This window comes from Colletes latitarsis, chromosome 7, assembly GCF_051014445.1.
Source record: "Colletes latitarsis isolate SP2378_abdomen chromosome 7, iyColLati1, whole genome shotgun sequence".
In the NCBI taxonomy this organism is placed as follows: Eukaryota; Metazoa; Arthropoda; class Insecta; order Hymenoptera; family Colletidae; genus Colletes; species Colletes latitarsis.
In genome coordinates this window covers 10,350,393-10,372,837 of record NC_135140.1, presented here as the reverse complement: position 1 = coordinate 10,372,837, position 22,445 = coordinate 10,350,393, and the positions used below count along the sequence as shown (strand labels likewise).

At 35.5% G+C, this 22,445-nt stretch overlaps 1 protein-coding gene across 4 annotated transcripts; it reads left to right on the top strand.

Annotated features, from left to right (window-relative positions):
* Window positions 1-9,967: 9,967 nt before the first annotated feature.
* Window positions 9,968-22,431, top strand: LOC143343857 (beta-glucuronidase). 4 transcript variants are annotated; one of them, XM_076769173.1, is made up of 12 exons: window positions 13,916-14,038; window positions 14,128-14,591; window positions 16,351-16,503; window positions 17,592-17,690; window positions 17,973-18,149; window positions 19,112-19,344; window positions 19,832-20,111; window positions 20,707-20,981; window positions 21,317-21,578; window positions 21,697-21,885; window positions 21,942-22,080; window positions 22,250-22,431. In XM_076769173.1, exons 3-12 carry the CDS (start codon window positions 16,366-16,368, stop codon window positions 22,429-22,431), a joined length of 1,974 nt encoding a protein of 657 aa, XP_076625288.1. In that variant the 5' UTR covers window positions 13,916-14,038; window positions 14,128-14,591; window positions 16,351-16,365. The 4 variants fall into 4 exon arrangements, with proteins under 4 accessions (XP_076625287.1, XP_076625290.1, XP_076625286.1 ...); XM_076769172.1 differs by lacking the exons at window positions 13,916-14,038; window positions 14,128-14,591 and adding an exon at window positions 9,968-10,130; XM_076769175.1 differs by lacking the exons at window positions 13,916-14,038; window positions 14,128-14,591 and adding an exon at window positions 9,968-10,141 and having other exon boundaries at window positions 16,361-16,503.
* The last annotated feature ends 14 nt before the right edge of the window (window positions 22,432-22,445 follow it).

Genomic DNA, 22,445 nt, shown 5'->3' with positions numbered 1-22,445 from the left:
TCCAAAAGATTAGTAGCTGAAATAAAAGTGTATTAATGGACACTGAAAAAAAAGAAGCTTCCACGAGTAAAAATTCATATTAAAAAATTCAAAAACATAAATATTACGCAATTGAAATTGAATGAAAAGTTAAACTCGTCTCAGTGTTAAGATAAATACGAAATAGATTGAAAATTTTATTCATTTATTACCGTAGATTTTATTTTTCGTTTCGTTTATCAAATAAAAAATTTCTCAAGACGTATACATTGCAATAATTATATTTTACTGTATTGAAAACTAAATTAGGTTCGTACAAACAAAGCAATAACGAACAAAAATTTCGATTCCACGCGGAAATTAATTCTCGATATGAAATATCGAATTGCAATTTGCATACCCTTTTGATGCAAGCATTCTATTTTCCATCAATTAAAACAATAATCGCGAACAAACTTTGATTTATGCAAAGAATACAGAATATTTATAAAAAAAATTCACTATTTATAAATAACAATTAAATTGCAAAGGTTATTATATTCCGTAAAAATTACCAACTCTAATAATGAATAATTAGTGATATAGATATATATACATATATATTGGAATCATGAATTCAATCTACAATAAAATTAATCATAACATCGCATTTTTGAATGCATCACAAATCTCTGATAAAAATATATTCACGTAAATTACAAATTTTAACACGTTATAAAGAATAAAACAATTGGTCTATTTACAACGATACTTTCAAGCAGTATTTCCTTTGGCAAACATATAAAGAAAAGTTACATTTTAGATAGAATAATCGTCCACTCGTCTTAAATTCAAACAATCCGTGAGTGGACCATTCTTTCTTTCGCAACACTAATTTATAATATAAAAAAGTATACGCGAGTGGTGCTTGTTATTCGTAAAATGAACCACAAAGGGTTCCTTTATTAATTAAATCGCGTGCACCCATATTAAATCATGCGCAACACTAATTTTAATAACGATGTTGAGCCTTTCGAGGCTTTGCAGAATCCCAGCTTGCTTCTCGATGATCCTGGGTGCAGTGGCCAGCGTTTTGGCCAGCTTTTGGGCATTGGATCGCAACTCTAATTAATAAAAAACGCGACAAGTCAAGATCGCAACGCTAATTTATAATAGAAAAATTCCAAACGCGATTTGTAACAATAAAAGCAACCGCGAATGGTGATTATTCGCAACGCTACCCTGAAAAGTAAACGCGAAAAATAGTAATTCGCAACGCTAAGAGCAAACCGATCGATTCATTCGCAACGCTATTCTTAAATAACGATAAAAGCAATCGCGTATGGAATTCGCAACGCTAACCTGAAAAGGAAACACGAAAAATAGGAATTCGCAACTCTACAAACTTAACGCGATTATTGTATATTCGCAACTCTATTTTTAATGGAAATATATTTATGCTTCGCAACGCTAATGCAAATCGCGTTGCCCAAAAATGCTGGATCGTGGTGCTGGCGCCTTCAGTTGTAGCTGCAACATACATGCATAAAACAAACTAACTACTTCAAGCTACTTCAAACTACAATAGAGTGGCACATATGGGGATGAAGTTAGACGTTTTAAATATCGCAACACTACGGGGCAACAACGCGACAAATCAACAATCGAAACGCTAATTTATAATAGAAAAATTCCAAACGCGGTTTGTAACAATAAAAGCTACCGCGAATAGTAATTATTCGCAACACTACCCTGAAAAGCAAACGCGAAAAATAGTAATTCGCAACTCTAATTCGCAATCGCGTTTACTAAAAATTCGCAATGCTATTTTTAAAGCAAACATCCGGTTCCTAGGTTTGCATAAAAAACAATCGCGAATCGTGTTTAATCACAACACTAACATATCAACGCGATAAATATTTGTTCGCCACTCTACGAGCAAACGCGAACATTGTATATTATTCGCGACTCTAACTTTAATCAGGGGCTAATTGTACATGTACATACACATGTACTGGCCACGAAATAAACTAACTACTACTAGTACTACAATTGGGGTAGAATTTGGGCATTGAAAATATCGCAACGCTAAATAAAAAATCGCACGATTAATCGAGATCGCAACGCTAATTTATAATATGAAAATTGCAAACGCGGTTGATGTCCATTATGTGTACAAAAGAGTAAAAATGCAACGCGAATCGTGATTGTTCGCAAAACTACCCTGAAAAGCAAACGCGAAAAATAGTATTTCGCAACTCTACGTGCAATCGCGTTTGTCGATCATACGCAACTCTATTTTTAAAGCAAACGTTCAGCACCTAAGTTTGCATAAAATGCAATCGCGAATCGTTTCTAGTCGCAACACTACCCTGAAAAGGAAACGCGAAAAACAGTGATTCGCAACTCTATAAGCAAACGCGATTATTGCATGTTCGCAACTCTATGTATATCATAACCGCGAGTTACCCTGATGGCTGGCATGTATGGTGCAATCATGTACCAAGTACATGCATACGTGAGCCAGCCAACAGAATACAGGGGAGGAATGGCTGGCATGTATGGTGCAATCATGTATGAAATACATGCATACGTGAGCCAGCCAGAAAAATAAACTAACTACAACTACAGACGAGTTAAGCGACAAAGTAGTAACAGGAATGACTTTCCATTCTCATCCGAGGATGAAGATGAAAAGCCATTTGTTGTAGCCCACTCTTGAAACAGTTTGTCAGGGCCTCTTCAGCTCATTGAGAGCCTTTTCTTTCTTCGGCGGTCCTGCCGATGTCTGAAACTTACTTAAGACTTGGCTCGAGATTTTGTGCAATACATAGTCTTCCAACAATATACGAATTGTTGGTCGAGCATACGTGGTGAATCTCGAGGGGGACGAGCGTTTCGTAAGGGACCTAATCACGACCGCGAGCGCGAGAGAGCGACTTTAAGAGTCGCGCGATTCGAGAAGTCGAAACTAAAGCCGAAACAAACAGCATACACCGTTTCAATCAGCAAGATTTCTATCCTCGAAATCGTAACTACAGGAACAGAACTGCCACGCGAAAACGCGCCTACCCGAATTACTAATGTGGACAGTCCTGCCCTGACCCTACCTACTTAAATCTAGCACACATACCAGAAAGTTACCTACCTACCTAATCCTATATTTAAAAAATTGCAAAACTCATTCTCGCAAACAAACACTCCACGGTTCTCATTCTGAATGTCCGGGCGCGACCTAAACTAGAGAGGACTCCCCGGGGTTCCTCCGACACCCGAACATTGCAAACATTCACACTCTAAGGTACGTACCAATTTCTGAAATCGACTGACAAGGGCTAGTGATCTTTGCGTACTTGTATTATATAGATAAACATTTGTATAGAACGTTTTAATATATGAAATCTAGTCTTTAATAAAATGTATGTACCATTATAGAGAATTGAAAAACATTAAGATTGAAGTCTATTAAGATCAACAATTTTCAAATAAATGGTGAATTAAAATTTAATATTATTACTGATAAAAATGTAATGTTATGAAATTCTGTATGTAAATTACAATTATAAAAACATCTGAAACGACGCACTTCCACAACCTAACCACAACACACACATGTGGATAGTACGTCGCGCACGATTCACTAATCAATGTCAGTCGTCAATATGTCGTTGAATTGTTATAAATAAAGTCATCGTGCCCCGTTGCCTTCGCTCAGCCAAGTAACACCTGGGCACGTGAGTGAGTTCAGGCAACGAACACGGAAAGATTTATCTGAAAATCCTGACTAGAAATACTGGTTAATAGCTAAACGGTATTTCGTATTTAATTTTTAGTTAAAATGACTCGACTTTTTATATGTAATATATCAATAATAAAATACGTCAATATTGAAAAATACTATTATTCAAAACAACTGTTATGATTAAAATTTAATTACTTAAAATAAAAGACTTTAATTAAGATTTCAGGATAAAATAATTTACTTTAAAAATTGAAATGAATTCATTAAATTGTTATTCAAAATATTCAATTATCCTTGGTCGATTCTATCGTCAAAGTAAATTTTTTAAAATATGAAACTAGTATAAGATGTATGTTACTTTGACTCAAAAATCGACCTACCGCGAAATGCCTTCTTGCACGTTAAATACATCATATAATGTATTAATTAAATAAACGATCAATATTTAATAATTTCTATTAATGTTGTAAATATTATTGTACAATGTCATATTATCATTCATATTCTACCCGATCATGTGATAAATACAATGTTTTCACTTTATATTAATTCATTTTCTATTCGATCATATAATTCATACAAAGTTAATAAAAATATTTCATATATTTTATAAAAATTGTGTTGTATATATTTGTAAAAATTTTATAATAATCATAATGTGTAATATTTATTTGTAGCATTAAGAAACGCGAGTGCAAGAAGACCCTAAAACCTGATCTAAAAAATATAACAGTTGATGTTACTACTCACGGGTATTGAAAATACCCGCGGTCGCTTAACTCGTCAAAAATAGCAAGTATACAACTGGTCACCCGTGTTGGTTCGGATCTTTCATCCTACAACATGATTGGGGACCAGAGGAACAAAAGTCACATGCGACTCACTAATGATGACTGGAAGTTCTCGAAGTCATCCATCAGTCAGCATGGTCCTGCTGGTTAGGTTCAGCTTCAAGTCTAGGATCAGGTCCAGATACTGTAAGAAAAATGCAAGAAAACAATTAGAATTTATTGTTCAAATTGTGAAGATTTTTAATTAACAAATTTCAAAGTATAAATTTATACTTACGTTGTTCGCTCGTGGTCCACCGCCCGATACCCCCCGGGTACTGCTGCTGGTTTCCAGAATGAGGTCCAGAAACTGTAAGAAAACTGTAAAAAAAAACAATTAGAATCTATTCTTACAACTGTAGAGATTTTTAATTAAACATTTGAAAGTATGAATTTATACTTACATTGTTTGCTCGTGGAGCATCGCCCAATAGTCCTCTTCAGTGATGCACTGACTCTAATTCCGGTAACGAGGAGTTTAAATTTCAAATTGAAAAAATAATTAATTTTATTAGAAAGTATTAAATTAGAGTACCGCGACCGAAGATTGAAATCGGCGAACAAAGGATTCTATTTTCGCGATTCAGAAAACAAGGAGAGCCACGATGCTCTGGAAGTAATTTAAAACTGCGTAAGAAACACTGATTCTATTATCGCGTTTGCCTAACACCGTAAACGACAACGTACTTGGGGTCACTTTACCCCGAGAAACAAACTTGTTGCTACGCACAAACACTGAATCTACCGGCCGCATTGCGCGCGGCCAACAAATTTCCTGGAAAGAAAAACCTGAAAAGAAAGGGACAGGGACAAGAAATACAACAAGCACACGTGTGCTTTTCCTATCAGTTTTCTCTTTTCTTTTTCTTACTAGAGTTCGACAACAGAAACACTGCTTTACATAGTACTGCTGTTTACATAGTTTGTCCCGTAAAAGGTTAATGCCACGAAGGCGAAATATTCTCAATCAATGAGAATTTCAACGATAAAATATTATCTACAATTTATAAATATTATATCACAAAGTTTCATAGTTAGAGTTGTAAGCATGATTATGTTTACTTTACCGAATGTTAGAATATACCGTAATTTTTATAAATATTCCGAAATTTGCAAGAATTAAAATTTGTTGGTTATCTATGCTCGAATAGCATATTCCAACTACGTAGTTATTACGTTTACTGAAACTTGTATCGAAATATATATGGAAATTGCAATTACAACAATTCATAAAGGAATATAAACAATCAATTAAATAAATAATGCTCGGAAATATTCAATCGCGATCAGAATACAGTTAAATATAAATTATTCCAATTTATCGTTGATATCAACCGACGCCATTTCTGTATACTTCGATATATATCGAAGTGGATAAAAAGTTGTTAAAGATTTTCATATTTTATCTTAACAATGACCGATTAGAAAATTATAATCATGCTTGCAACGAATGATTTAATAAAGAAATAAAAATATATAAATATTAATATGCCCATTGATTTTTGTTATAGTTGTTTAAACGTTACCAATATTCCCTCCAAAATTTGTCGAGTTGCCTGCCATCTGTTATGGTGTCGTTTACGCGCCAATAAAAGTTCCCATGGCGTCGAATTTCAATCAGAGACTGCAACAGAAAAATACAAATTAAATCATAATTAAACAATAATTCATAATAATGAGGAAATATCAAAAGGTTAGAAACACGTACTTCGTTGGTCGTGATATGCCGACACGTCTTGACATGTTTCGACAAGTCTTGCATTTCGAAAAGGAATTTCTTGATTTCGAATTCCAATAAGAGGCTGTAACAGAAACGAAATAAAGATCCATTAAAGTACATAAACGATTATTATAATTAAGTAATGATCAAATCGAAACCGTATTGTAAGAGGTCGTAATTAAAACGCGAGTAGTAATAATGACGAAATACGAATAGGTTAGTATTACGCACCTCGGTCGCGAGACGCCGGTACGTGTTGACACGTCTTGCTAGGTTAATTTTCAAAGTACGAATGATGGCCCGTCGGCTGTGCCCGGTAACGCTCGCGAATTAGGCGGCGGGGTGGGGAAAGTGCCGATGTCTCGCGAAGCTTGTATTACGATCTCGAGGGATGCCTCGGATAGAAACCGCGGATACAACGAAAATACATTGACTTTATAATCATACTGATGGATGGCGATATAATGTACTAATTAAATTTGTTAACATTATTCACTTCGATGATTACATGCAAATTATTGACAACTTTAACTAGTCAAAGAATCGCGAATAATTCGTACTTTTCAATTCATATGCATTTACACGCAACTAGCTGTTTGCCTGTTACACTAATTCAGTGAATTCCTCAACTGACCGTCATCCATGAGAAGAGGTCGCTAAAATCACCTCCCAATTACTAGGTCGGTATAACAGTAAATTTGGGCCACGAAAGTTCATAAGGTGTAATCACAGACGAGATATACGAGTAGACCTTTCACCTAATGTATTTTTTCGGCCCATTTTTATGGGGCTGTAGAGCCCCCATTACCACTTTCGTGTCACTTGCAACGTTACCAACAAGTTACACAAATGAACACAAGAGGAAGTGAGACAGAAAATGAAATTACACAGGCATCCATGGCCACACATTATATTTTCGGTAAAGAACTTTTTTCTCGAAAGTATGTATTTATGTATTATTTTCTGTAATAGAAAATAATTTTTCCAGAATGACTTGAAACATTTCAATTTTGCCGAATTTAGGCACCCACCCTTGTCGATTTTCCTTAAAAATTCGTTTTTGATTTTTAGTAATTTTGTTTGACGCCCTACAGAGAAGTTGTCTAATATTTTTTCGTAGGTACCCATGAGCTCTACTTCAGAAAAATTTCATTGAAATATATTCACTATTGTAGGTGTTATAGTCATTTGAAAATTGCGTTTTTTAATCCGTTCCATAGTCAACTCAGATGTATTTACGTACACACTACAGTTGCCAGCCCATTAATACTAATTCAGTGAATAGTTTCTCAAGTGACTGCCATCCATGAGAAGAGGACGCTAAAATCACCTCCGAGTTTTCAGGTCGGTATGGCAGTCAGATTCGGCCGCGAAAGTCCGCAAGGTAAAAAATCTACTCGTATACCTCGTCTGTGGTTCTGTGTCCATGAAAACACTATCCTAAAATTTTGTCAAAAAATTAAATATTCCCAACAATTAATTTAACTATAGAGGAAATGCAACATACTTGGAACACCAATTTACAATGAGTAATAAAATTGACATTTTTTTACTTTAAAAATCGAGTCGAAAATATTAAAATTACGGTTCTTCCATAAATTTTATTGATTAAAAGATAATTCAATCCTATTATTTGCAGTGTTATAAATTAAATAACATTAGTCATTTTTTAGATATTTCAATATTTCGAATTACCAACAGTATTCCAAATATGCGCCATTTCCACTATATGTATAATAATTTGTTTTAATCTTTCTGTTGAAAATTGAATATTTGTGCTGATTGCGTACGTACATTAACCCTGTCTTATCGAATTCTTGTTAATCTAACCGCGAGCAAGCTATTCTGGTTTCCAGTCTTCCCTAAAATTCGTGTTTGATTTTTAGTAATTTCGTTTGACGTCCTACAGAAAAGTTGTTTAATACTTTTTTGTAGGTACCTATGGGCTCTACTTCAGAAAAAAGTTTCATTGAAATATATTCACTATTGTAGGAGTTATGGCTGTTTGAAAATTGGAGCATTTTTATGGGGTTTTTCTAACATTACGGGGTCAGGGAACAACTTTTCGAATATTTTTATAGTTGCTACATATTCTACACTAAAATACGCGTAGTTTGCTTTTTTGAACATTAAAATCGTCCAATCCGTTCAAAAGTTATGACGTTTTAAAGATACGCACAAAATTTTGCAGTGACATTACCGGCCTGAAATTATATTTTCGGTAAGGAATTTTTTTCTCGAAAATGGTTAGGATTTCGAGGGTATATCTATTGACCAAAAATGATTATAATTGGCCCCTGCAATCAAAAATAATTTTTTTAGAACGATTTGAAATTTTTTAATTTTGTCGACAAACACACATTCTCTAATTTTTTTCTCGAAACTGGGTAGGATTTCGTGGGTATGTCTATTCACCAAAAATGATTGTCATTGACCCCAGCAATCGAAAATAATTTTTCCAGAACGATTTGAAATTTTTGAATTGAATTGTTAATAACTTTTTAACGAAGCCTCTATCAACAAATTGGTATTCTTGATTTTCGTCTTATTTTGGCCTCTAGAATCCTCCATTCAAATTTTTCCCAGGGGTGGCCGAACACCCTGTATAGATAATGAGAACAAATTAAAGACATCTCGAGACGCAAAAATAACTGATTGTAACGATGAGTTACAAAAGTAAGAGACAATATGGCGGCATTAAAGAGTCAGAGAATTAACCCTCAAGAACATAACTGGGTCTGAGACCCGAGGCCTTCGAAAAATGCGTGGGTACAAAGCAAGGGTCAGGGGGTCCAGACCTGGGGGGAAGAAAGGTAAAAATTTCGATAGTTCTAGCAGGTATTTCACAACATAGTAACCTTAGTCCTCGTCAAGCTGCTGAAATACTAAGACTGCAAACTTAAAAGTTGATCTGGGAGATCTAGTTGTGTTTCAACGTTAGAAAATCACTGCCACGAAAAATACACAGTTGAAGTAAGTATAATTTAAATTAATTATTTGTGATGTGAAAGTTCGTGTGTGAAGTAAAAAATGAAAAAAATGTTTTGTTTTTCTAATTTTACAAACAGCGATTTGCAAGGTAATTAAAAATAAATAAAATTAATATAAATAGAAAAGTTTCCACAAATTACTTGGTTTTATTAATCTACGTTTATATTATGTATGTTTGGCTTGTGTCGAGCAGAATGGAAAGATACAAAATGAAATTTCTGCAAAAATGTTTCATTTTATCTTTTACTTTTTGATAAATATCTTTTCTGTACAAACACATTCGACAATTTAACCTGCACAGTATTATTCTTAAATCTTTGGCGTATCGATTAAAAACGAAAAAACACTTGGATCAATGCAGTACAGTCCAAGATATAAACGATTGAAGATGCGATGGGTCTCACAAACCCAGTTGTGTCTCTATGCATATGAGTATTTAAGCATGCGTGCTTGAGGGAAGAAATCAACATTACAAAAATTAATTACTAGTATACAAACTAATTGCTAACATTACAAATTTAGTTTATTTAGAGAAATTAAAGAGATTATTCTTACACGAAGTTGTTTTTCTAAAACTTCCTGTAATTTTCTAAAATGGTAATCTTTGGAACACTTTTCGTGAATTTATCAAAACGGAAGAAATAAAACGCTTATCTTGTACCAACCTTATCATATGTATATCGATACAGAAAGCATATTAAAGGCATCCCGAGGCGCACAGATAATTCATTGTAGCGAAAAGTTCGAATAGTGTCACAGTGATAACCCAATCTTGTGCGTAAAGGAAAAGCAGACGCCGCTTAAGAAGTCCGGAAACGTGTTTCAGTAGATAGTAATACCTGCAAATGTCAACGAACTAATCTCTATTTACACAGAATACTAATTTAAGGTACAATGGAAGTTAAACTATCTGCGGTCAGGCATATCTCGCGCTTAATTCTCTTGCAGAGTATTGTTGTCTCGCTAATCGTGGACGAGTTACGTAAAATGAATTAATTGAGGCGCTTAGAAAATACAATAGCTGCAACTCATTCGCTAGAAAATACTTTGGAACCATTTCAAATACCGTAAATTCCTTTTAAAAATAAAGGAATCAAAACATTCTATGACCACAAGAAAGTAAAACTTGCAATCTTTAATTTAGAAATTTTTTTAATTGCGTGTGATATTATAAATTAGCCGTATTCGACTCTGGATGTGTTTGAAACTATCCTTCCGTGCTTGGACCTTCGGTTTAGTGAACATCGAAACCTCTGTTATCCGAACTAACAAAGAAGACGGTGGGAAATTTTGATAAATGAGGTTCTACTGTAACGTTAGTCTAATTTTTTAAATACTTTGTTAGTCTAAATGTGCTGCGCTTCCTGTATAGCATAATTTCTGTACTTGAACGGCACTATAGCTTGTCGAGCCAGTGCAACGAGCGGATAGTTTTGTTTTTATTTATTGACTGTTAACATTGACGTTCGATCCGATTCAGCGATTACTTTTGTTTACTGTCTCGTCTTGAAACATCTTTGAACGATATACAGAGGCTCACGAAAGTATTCGAACGATGGACATATTTCTGATTGAAATTGACACACACCGTACATAGTAAATATTTTGAAATTCCCATGTATACCCCGTATGGGGAATAAGAATGAATAACATGGAAAAATTTAATTGAAAATAAATAACACATATCCAATTTAGGAAGACTTCATTAGATTTGATAGCATATCGTAGGTCACGAAAGTATTCGAATTGTACATTTAACATTAATTAATAGCAACATTAACTGGATTAATCAAACGTTTAGTATAAACTTGACCTCCCCTTTGCTGTTATTACAGCCCAAAGACAATTTTCCATAGAAAATGCTTATAGATTTTTAAAATTGGATTCAATTTTTCACCATTTTTTGCAATGCCTTTTTTCAATCATTTTTATTCGAAATCGTATGTTTTCTAATCTTTACTTCAAATTCATGCCAAACATTCTCAATTACGTTTAGGTCGGGTGATTGGGGAGGTGTATTGATAACTTTCAAGCAGTTATACAGGGTGTTCGGCCAAATCCTACCCAATTTCGAAAAAAAAATTCGAGTAGGTGTGAAATTTTTCGACAAAATTAAAAAATTTCAAATCGTTCTGAAAAAATTATTTTTGATTGCAGGGATCAATTATAATCATTTTTGGTCAACAGACATACCCCCGAAATCCTACCCACTTTCGAGAAAAAAATTCTGTACGGGCGGAACTTTGAACGTTAATAACTTCTTAACGAAGCCGCCATCAACAAATTGGTATTCTTGATTTTCGTCTTATTTTGGCCCCTAGAATCTCCCATTAAAATTTTTCCCAGGAGTGACCGAATATCCTGTATAAGTGCCACATTTTGGCAATATGCGATGCATATTTTGAGTCATTATCACTATAAAATTTAAAACAATTCAAAATTCCTAATTTTTCGACATTACTTTTTAAATTCTTTTTTAAAATTTCCTGTTCCAGTAGCTGATATACACTCTCAAACTATCACTGACCCACCTTCATGTTTAATAGTAGGATTCATATTTTTATTTTAAATTCTTCATTAGGTTTATGCTATACAGTAACTTTGCCATCTGAATGAAAACGATTAAATTTTCTTTCGTCGGCAAAAATAACTTCTTTCCAAAAACTAAAACTTAGTTAGATACTGTCTCGCAAACTCCAGTCCCCCTTTCTTATTTTTATCGCTAACAAATAGTTTATTTCTTACATGAAAATCATTCTTTCTTAGTACTCTTTTTACAGTTTTTGGATTAACAGATTTTTGCAAATATTTGTCCACTTTGTTCGACAATTTAGGTGCACTCAGCTTTGGATTTTTTTTTATTTCTATAAACTATCCATCGCTCATCGTACGCATTAAAATTTTTGTTCGGTGCTGTTCTTAATTTATTTGTAATTCTATTTTCTTTTCTATAGCATTTAATAATGTTTTGAGCAGTGCTAATATTTCTACCAATAATTTTTGCAATTTTTCGATAGCTTTTACCATTTTGAAAGTTCTCCGCAACAATTTCTCGGACCTCTAGTGTCTTCTACTCCATTTTTACTATTATTACGATTTATTTCCTTACTTCGATTCAATACCGTGTTTACTAGCAAGCTAAAACAATCTGATCTTTTGTTTAACATTCTTCGTTTCTCTTCGAGGATTCCTGGAGAGGAATACCAAGTAGGGAAATAGCGTACAATTTTAGCTGTGAGATGTTTTCTGCAGTGAATTATAATAACTTTATTTTTTTTATGTCAAGCAATATTCATTTCTTTTGTCATTATTACACAATAAATACAGATATATTTACAATATATGTCCGCCTTATTTCTTCCCCCAAATCATTCCTAAACTTCTTTTTTCGAATGAAACATATTTTCATATGTGGTATACGATTTTCGCTGACTCACTGTACGGGATTAACTGTAGAAATATATCATCGTTCGAATATGTACTTTGGTGAGTCTGTGTAGCTGGTGACTTGACTCGGCCGAACTCGGGTCAATATTTGAAAACCCTCGAGCCAGATTCGGGGCGCTTGTAAGGTGCTTGATCCCATCACTACTGTGCCGCGGTGGATCGCGAACACCCGGTAGGTATAAGTGCAGACCAGTCGGCCGACGAGGCTCAGTGTAGTCCGATGGGATAGGTAGAACTGATTCGATTCTCTGGTCTAGTGGCGCGTAAGGTCTCGACGTGCTGGGTTACGTTTGGGTTACGAAGCTACTATGCCGCGTTGACTGCGACAAAACACCGGGATCAAAGAGAATTTCACTTTTCACTGACAAACGGATGCCCGCCGTTGGTACCCAAAAATTACCGTTCGTACGTGATGCGAGAATTTTCGTCTGTTTGGGTCTGACAGCAGAGGTGAGTGCTCGTATCCTGAAAGTAGAAATCGCCAGAGGACTCTCGGTTGTCTCTTCGCGATAGGAGTTCCATTGACCTCGGGATCGAAGCTGCGAGAGATGTTTTCTCCGTCGTCGACGCGGTCCGAGAACAGGATTTTTACGGGCGTCGAGAATTCCGGGAGTCCTCGGCGTGCACGCGTGCTGGATTCTTCTTCCAAGACGCGCGCGACATGCGGTGAATGGTGAATCTTTTGGCAAGAGCCCGTACACCGGATAATCGAAGAGAATATTTAGTGGAGACTCGTTTATACGAATTGTTCGGTTCGTAGAGGACCGCAAACATCCCTGTCGCTTTTTCTTATTAGTTAGGATGATAGAGGCATCGATATGTTCGGTAAACCCCGGAGGTTCAAACACGCCTGGATAGTTTCAAACACAGCCAGAATCGAATAAAGCTGATTCACAATATTCGCTTGAAGAAAATTTCAAGGTCGAAGAATTGTTAAATCGTATAACATTTGGGAATACATTCTTCTACTTCTAGTTAGATTAGTTCGCTATTGTTAAGAATTTACTTCTTTATTTTTACATATTTGAAGCTTAAATATGAAGGTGTATTTTGTAAAGTTTTATAATTTGTTAAAGACGAGAAAATAACGTAACGCTTCATGAGTGTTCTTAGTGTAGAAAAAATTTTAAGAATTTTAAAGATATTCGTCTCGAGATATATTTCATACAATTATTCGCTCGTATGTATTAACAATGAGTGTAATTATCTTGGAAACAATTAGAAAAGAAACAGAAGAATGAAGAAACTCTATTATATTTCGAAAGACAAAAGCAATAGAACCTCGATTATTGCGGTAGATAAAACCTGAAAATTCTTATTATTTACCATAAATTACGGTAGTATTAAAAAGTACCCGTGTTAAAAGGGGAAATAAAGTATTTTGCGTAAAACACTCTATTCTAAAGCCTTCGTCCTTTGCACTTTGTTATTTACTGTAGATTACAGCAGTATTAACGATTCGAAGAGAAACATTGCCTTGCGCGTTTACACATTTGCTGGTCGCTGTGTTCGATGTCCGATACGAAATTACGATCAACGGGATGGTATCGATAGTGCCGATTAGATATCGTACCTGTGGTTAATCGATACCGCTTGCGAGGGCGTCGTTCCCATCGCTATAAACAGCAGCAATTGTTAAATTCTCGTGGTGTCTATTCGAAGAATTAAGGACAGCGACGCTGCATACATATGTGCGACACGAGGAAACGATTTGATGCTTTGGGAAGGGAAGTCTGCTCTCGTAGGAAGGCACCGTGGCAGGAAGCCGATATTACTGTGAACCCTACATGTCAAATGTGTGGCCCGCGGGCCACACGCGGCCCGAGCCATCGTATTTTCCGCGGGGACTCCCAATGGCGGCCATATACTCACGAACGCTTCTCAACAATAGATTCTCTTACCGGTAATATCGTACAGAAAGAACATATCAATCCAGTTTGTACCTTTTGTCGTGCAAACATATAGGATTTTCCATATCGCAACGTTATTCTCAAGGGTAAAAAGTATACCAAACATTATGTCAACTTGGAGCAACTCTAAGATTTTGTCTAGGGCAAATCTAGGATAACTAATGCGCAACGTCTTTGCATGGATCAAATTCCACAAGTCACAAGTCCTGAATCACTTCATACGATCATTGATATTTTTTGTTTTTTTTTGCTTCGTCACATTACCCTATCGATATCTACCCAAAACATCTCGATAAGATTTAAATGTGGTCCCGGTGCTGACCATTTAAAAACAATTATTATCATGACAAATTGTGTAACGATTCTTGTTGCGTGTTTCGGATAAATCCAACCTGTTCGCAATTTATCCTCAGCAGGTGTTCTTAGCCCTTTGACTCGCAAGGAAGCACCGCGAACGGACCGACTCCGATTTTAATGAAACTTTGTAGGCTCGTAAAACGGCCGAAAATAATACATACGTATTTTTTTTTTTAACTGCGGTAACTGAAATTTAAGGGGTGAAACCACCCTCTAAAGTTTGACCCCGAAAGTGCTAACTCGAAAACGGTTAGAGATAAAATAAAAATGTTCTGACAAAATGTTTTACCAAAAAATTGAATGGTGTTTAACATATGAGAAGGAAATGTTTGAGTTGTCGAAAAATTTTCAAGAAAATTGCAGCAATTATTCAAAGAACAGAAAAGATAGCATATTTTATTTTAAACTCAACCATATATACAGGTTGTCTTGTTTAAATGAGTACAACAGGATATTTCGGAAGGAGTTGTAGTTATTACAAAAATTCTTGTGGTTGGAGTGGTGGAGGAAATCTGAAGGTCAATCTAATTTTCTTAAACGGAATGCTATATTTTTTTCTTCAGAAAGTAACAGCAAGCACCGAGACAAATCCAAAAAGGTGTTATACGATATTATGTATTTTGAATTCGATAAAGGTGAATTGTTGGGTTATCTTTACGTCCTGTATCGGTCGACGGCCAACAGCCAGCAGCCGCTGCTGAGCAGCCTTGGTTGCGTTCGTATCAAGTTACTGCAATTGTGATATTATAAACAGAAATTGAGGATTATTGCTAAACTAATTTGCCGAACATGAAAGGATTAATGAAAGAAGCACGTGGAAAATAATTTAATACGGACGAATTTGACGTTACACAACAGCGGCTGCTGGCTATCGGCCGTCGACCGTTGCAGAACGTAAACATAAGATAACGATTTGTCTCGATACCTAAGAGAAGTACTTTAAGAAAATTAGATTGACCTCCTCCACTACTCCACCCACAATAAAACAATTAATACTACATACATGATGTAGCTCGTCCTGCCAAACAACTTTTCTACGAACATTTTTTTAATAACTACAACTCCTTTCGAGATATCCTGCTGTACTTACTTAAATAAGACACTCTGTACAATATCCTTAACAATTAACACAAAAATTCCATTTATTATGCCGGTGTTTCCTTATCAGTCAATCAGTTGACTGTATGCGCTAAACGCCTATGAGCGTTCGACGTTCAAAAAGTTTTCTGCGCACATTATGCGCTTGCGACAAAATCAACCGTAGTCGAAGGGTTAATACTTTTTAAATAAACGAATTGGTTCGTTGTATCTCCTTAACTCTTACGCGTATAAACACTTTTGATAGACGACGAATGATCTGTTCGATCGTAAATTTTATTTTCGTTTTTATTGTAGGAAAGCTGAGAAGGGATGTGGCGTTTAATTTTTCTTGTGATCGGCGCTGCGGTGGCCGGGGAATCGGTACCCGATTATATAGATTATCCGGAAATATCTACCCCCTTGCCTCTTCCTGGCATGCTATATCCACGAGAGAGCGAATCACGAGAGGTAACTGTCCAATTCACGTTTTACTTATACTTTTTACCGTCAACATTCGTTATCAGTGCAATCGTCTGGCCCACAAAGCTTGGAATAGCAAATGATGTCTATAAACATCCCATTATAGAACATTTATACAGTTTAGAAAAATGTTCTTATCGAATTGCGTCGTTCAAAATAACTAGTCTGTTTGTTAAGAGCGTGGACGCGATAAATCAGAAAAAAATAATTTTTTTCCAATCTCCCCCATTAGCGATTATCTCTTGACACCGCTTAGGTATGCTTTCTAACAACTTTTCTGCATATGACGTAGGCAAAAATCTTCATATCTTACAAATTTTTCAACTTAATGATTTAAGTGTAGAACAACGTTCTCCTCAAAGTTTATATTTCATTACAGAAAAACATTAAAACATTTTCAAAAAGACTCATCGCTAAACACGTCAAGATTCTCGTGTGATCGCGCAGATCTTTTTTCGACGTACTTTGTTAGAAGCAATAGTTTGACGATTGTACTTCGCTATGCAACATTATTTGCTTGTAAACGATGTTTTGACTGTCGAAATACCAATTACGCCTTTTCTTGCTAGAATAATTTGCCCCTTATGCATAGAAAACGACAGATTCTTGAAAAAAAGACGGACAATCGCTTTGTCTTGTTTTTCTGTAGTTCCCCTCTTTGATCCTCGATCAAGGAGGTCATCGTCATTCTTACTGTCTTTATATCGTAGTACCCAGTTATTAACAAATTCCCAAGACTTGTGCATGTATTTTACTGCACTTCCACACTCATTTTTTACCCTTTTGGATGTCAGCACAAGAAGACTGCTCCAAATCGTTTAGCATATAAAAATAACTTTTTAACGAAGCCTCCATCAATAAATTGGTATTTTTGATTTTCGTCTTATTTTGGCCTCTGGAATACCCCATTAAAATTTTTCCCAAGGGTGACCGAACACCCTGTATAAACGACTCGAGTAAACTGCAAGAAACTGTAAGTATTTAAACTAACATAGTCCAAGCTCTTAATGAACAGACTGTATAAACGTTTTCGAAAATTGAAACTATAAAGGATCGTGGCTATTGCATTTTCCTAGATAAAAAGTCTCGATGGTATGTGGGATTTCATCGTTTTGCCAACGGCAGATCCATTGAAGGCCTACAAAGAAGCATGGTTTGCCAACGATTTGTCAAAGGTATTTTAAAAGAAATACATTCTTCATTTATCGAAAGAAAATTGTTTCAAGAACTCAGAGTCTTTTTCTTTAAAATTCTATTTGAGAAAAATACGTAAAGATAAACGTAATAAATAATCGTTCGTGAACTTGAAAAAGCAAACGACTTAATAAACGAGGAACGTAAAAATGCAAAACTAGTTAAAATGATGAAGTAGGAATGGTTATACGGATACTAATTTCGCGTGATTATACGTCTGTTACGATTTCTACGATTCGCTTATGTGCATAACCGATGTGTAGGTAGGAAAAGTGATGCAAATGCCTGTTCCATCGTCTTACAACGATATCACAACCTCGAGAGAACTTAGAGACCACATTGGAGCCGTCTGGTACCAACGAACATTCTTTGTTCCATCTTCTTGGCGAGAACAAAGAGTCTTCGTTAGGTTCGGGTCGGTCAATTATCTCGCACAAGTGGTAAGTATTAACTTATTGTATGTATGAAGTGATATTCTAAAAATACTAAAAACACTATTTCTATTTCTACCAAGGTCATCGAAAGACACCTTTCAAAATTTAATCATTTTCCCTCCGTAACACGATATTGAAAATTACATAATTCGTATTAATAATTATTTCTATAGTCAAGACACTTTTTAATCGAAATTGATGTGCATAAAACCATGTTAAGAGTAGTGTTAAGATGTTTCAGCATTGAGCATTTCGAAGCAAATAGTTACGAAGATCACGAAATCTTTTTTGTTACGGAAGCATGAATATTTGTAATTTTCGAAACTCAACTCGCGCCAGATTTCGTCCGATTCTAATACTAAAATTGTCAACCTGACGATTTAAATTGGAAAATCTACCAAAACACATATTTGGTCGAGCAGGCTCGACGCAATGATTCCAAACTTTTGTTTGGTAGTGTATACGCCCCATATCGTACCTTTGTTCTACAAGAGCCATGTTTTATTCAAGCTTTGTTCCGTATCGTAAGACGATATCTGCTTTTGAAACATAGCTCCGTTAAAAAAAATCTACAGGCTTATTTTTAATGGTATTGTCAGATCTAAACACTGATGCAGCATTTCTCAACCTGGAAATATTTTAACACTTCCAAGGGAAAGATTATACGCGAAGCGTAGAATTCTAATTCGTTTTTAACTTTAAAACCCAGTCAAAACTTTTCAATAGACCTAATATTATTTATTCCAACGAATAAAAAATTCACTAAACCAAAATTAAATAAAAACAATTTATTTTTAAATTAATTGCGTTTAATCAGAATAGTCTATAAATTTCATGCCCGAAAATTCTTTCCTTCTTTAAGAGACCTCTTCTAGAATGTTTGAATACCATTGCTACGGCGGATTGAAACCGTGTTAGTAAGAAATGAAAATTGAAACAATAATTTTTGTGTCGTTTGTGCGATTCAGTGGGTGAATGGCGGACTAGTGACCAACCACGAAATGGGTCACTTGCCATTCGAAGCAGAGATCTCTTCCTATTTAATTTACGGCGGTAAAAATAGCATGACAGTGGCGGTGGATAATACATTACTACAAACAAGCGTGCCGCAAGGAAGAATTGTCGACACCGACGTTGACAATGGGACTATACACACGCAGACTTATACTTTCGATTTTTTCAATTACGCGGGTATTCACAGGCAAGTAAATACCTATATGTATATTGCTCCATTCTATCACATTCTTTTATTAACATGGATTAAGTATCCTTTCCGATAGATCTTCTGTAAATGCTTACGTGTATTGTTCCATATAAAATATAATACAATCGCCAGGAATATTAGTATTCTTAAACTCTGTCTGCCAACTTTTTAAGCTTTTCTAGAACACTAGAAAACAGGTTTAATACGTATTTAGTAAAAATAGAAGGGGCAGAGAACGTTAGCGCATAATAGTTGTCCCTCTAACTCGTGTATCTGCCTTTAAAAAAGTTCACGCTCTCTGAACCATCAAATATTTCACGATAATAGATTATGGTCGGAACTTTCGTAACAGACAAAAGCGAACTACCGGTGCAAAACAATCTGTTTATCGCGAGAAGAATAGAAAAACGGAACCTGGTTCCCTGATTCCCGGCTGCCAATGAATAACAATAAAGAATGTTAATCTAACATTCTTAATTTGCAGGCCCGTTTTGCTGCATACAAAACCACGCGTGTACATCGAAGATATATCGGTGAGGACCGGATTCGTTGGCGACGTGGGTATAGTGAAGTACATAATTCAACCGGGTGGTTTGTACGAATACGAAGTTCCCATCTTCAAAGTGAGGCTACTTGATGATACGGATACTTTAGCCATAAAGGAGCCGGTCTATGGAATTTCTGGTACGCTCAAAGTACCATTTGTTAAACTATGGTGGCCTAGAGGAATGGACCCTAACCCTGGAGCCATGTACACCTTTGAGGTATATTTCATTGCTCCATCCTCACGCTAGCGTTTGGAATCTCTTTGTAACTCTGTATTTGGTCTTCTCCATATACAAGGTGTTTGGTCACCTCTGGGAAAAATTTTAATACGAGATTCTAGAGGCCAAAATAAGACGAAAATTAAAAATATCAATTTCTTGATTAAGGCTCGTATACCTCGTTAATAACTTTTTAACGAAGCCTCAATTAACAAATTGATATTCTTGACATTCGTCTTACTCTGGCCTCTAGAATCTCTCATTAAAATTTTTCCCAGCGGTGGCCGAACACCCTGTATTTTTAGATAGTAAAATATAAAAATATTATTCGCATTTCGTAACGCTAGAGAAATATCAAGAAATCTTACAATTCAGTTCATGTTCTTTTCTAAGGGTGAATTTTAATCCTTGAACACCTATTTAAAAGTTATCAAAACAAATATTATTATAGAGATTAAAGTATCGTATTAAATCTTAGACAAGGCTTTTTTCTGTACCCAAGTGAGAGGTGGAAAAAAGTTAACTGGGCATCTAACAACGTGTTGATCGAATTTGCGACCGATAGCGAATTTAACTGGCTAATTTTGGTTCAAAGGTGACGATGTCCGTCGCAAACGACACCAAAACAGATGTCTACAGGCTACCGATCGGCATCAGGACATTGCTCTGGACTAACACCAGTTTACTGCTCAATAATAGACCTCTATACATGCGAGGATTCGGTAGACACGAGGATTCTATCATAAGAGGACGCGGTCTAGATTTGGCCACCGTGGCCAGAGATCATGAATTACTAAAGTGGGTCGGTGCAAATGCTTACAGGACCAGCCACTATCCTTACAGCGACGAAGTACTCGACTTAGCCGACAGGTACGAACAGAATCTAAAACAGATAAAAACTTGAAATGCTAGATCCGAAAGTAATTATTATTTCTTATTTAAAGTTTTTCGATTTACACTTAAATCCATCTCTGGATATAAATTAGACATTTCTTCTTCGTAATTTACTAAAACTCACTTTCGTTTTATTATGTGTTGTTAATATTCCTTATCACAAGGTCTAAGGAAATAAAAGAGGTCTAGTAAATATTACTGAAGGGAAACAATTTATTACAACGCCTAAAAGTAACAGGAATATTAACAACATTATGTAATACTTTTATTGGCATAATTGTACATATTATTACTTGACTCGTTCTTGAAAGGCTGGGGTTCCTCATTATCGACGAATGTCCATCCGTGGATACTGAAAACTTTTCACCAGTTCTTCTGGCACGTCACAAGGAGTCCTTATCAGAACTCATAAGGAGGGACAAGAATCGTCCTTCGGTGATCATGTGGTCCATCGCCAACGAGCCTAGAACCCAACTACCGAATGCTGGAGAATACTTTAAACAAGTTGCTCATCATACGAAAACACTTGATCCTACCAGACCAATTACCATTGCTATGGCACGAACAGTTCAGGTTACTATTACAGAATTCGACATTATTACACGGGGTTAAACATAATCTCATATTATTAACACTATCGTAGAAATATTTTTGACGATATTACGTGGACTATTAATGAAAAACTTTCTAGGAAGATAAAGCTGGTGAATATCTTGACGTGATTAGCTTTAATCGATACAATGCTTGGTACACCAACCCTGGTCGCCTCGATACAATTACAAGCAGAGTAATAGGGGAGGCTGAAGCGTGGCACAGGAAATACAATAAGCCTGTGCTCATGTCAGAGTATGGAACCGACACTATGCCCGGATTACACGAGGTAAAACATTTAATAATTATAGAAAATTAAGTAATACAGAATTAATTTCATTTTAGCTGCCCGAATACGTATGGAGCGAAGAATATCAAAAAGAAGTATTTTCTAAACATTTTGAAGCATTCGACCAATTAAGAAACGAAGGTTTTTTCATTGGTGAATTCATTTGGAATTTTGCTGATTTCCGAACGGCTCAAAGTGAGTAAATAACAAAAGAAAAGTTTTAAAAAGAAGGTCAGCTAATAATTAATAACACTAGTCAACTGGCAAATATACATTCTTCGTCGGAAGAATTCTAATGATTTTATGAAAATCAATACTATAGTTTAAAGTATAGTCAAAAGCTAATATTATATTATGTTTGTAGCATTCATCAGAGTGGGTGGCAACAAAAAAGGAATATTTACGAGAGACAGACAACCAAAAATGGCAGCTTATCATGTCAGAAAGAGGTATCATGCCCTCCAAAAGGAATTAGACGGAATGGAGATGCCAATGGATCTTGAAAATTATATTTCATCTCATTACATTCCACGTTCAGAACTTTAATATCTTTTTTAACA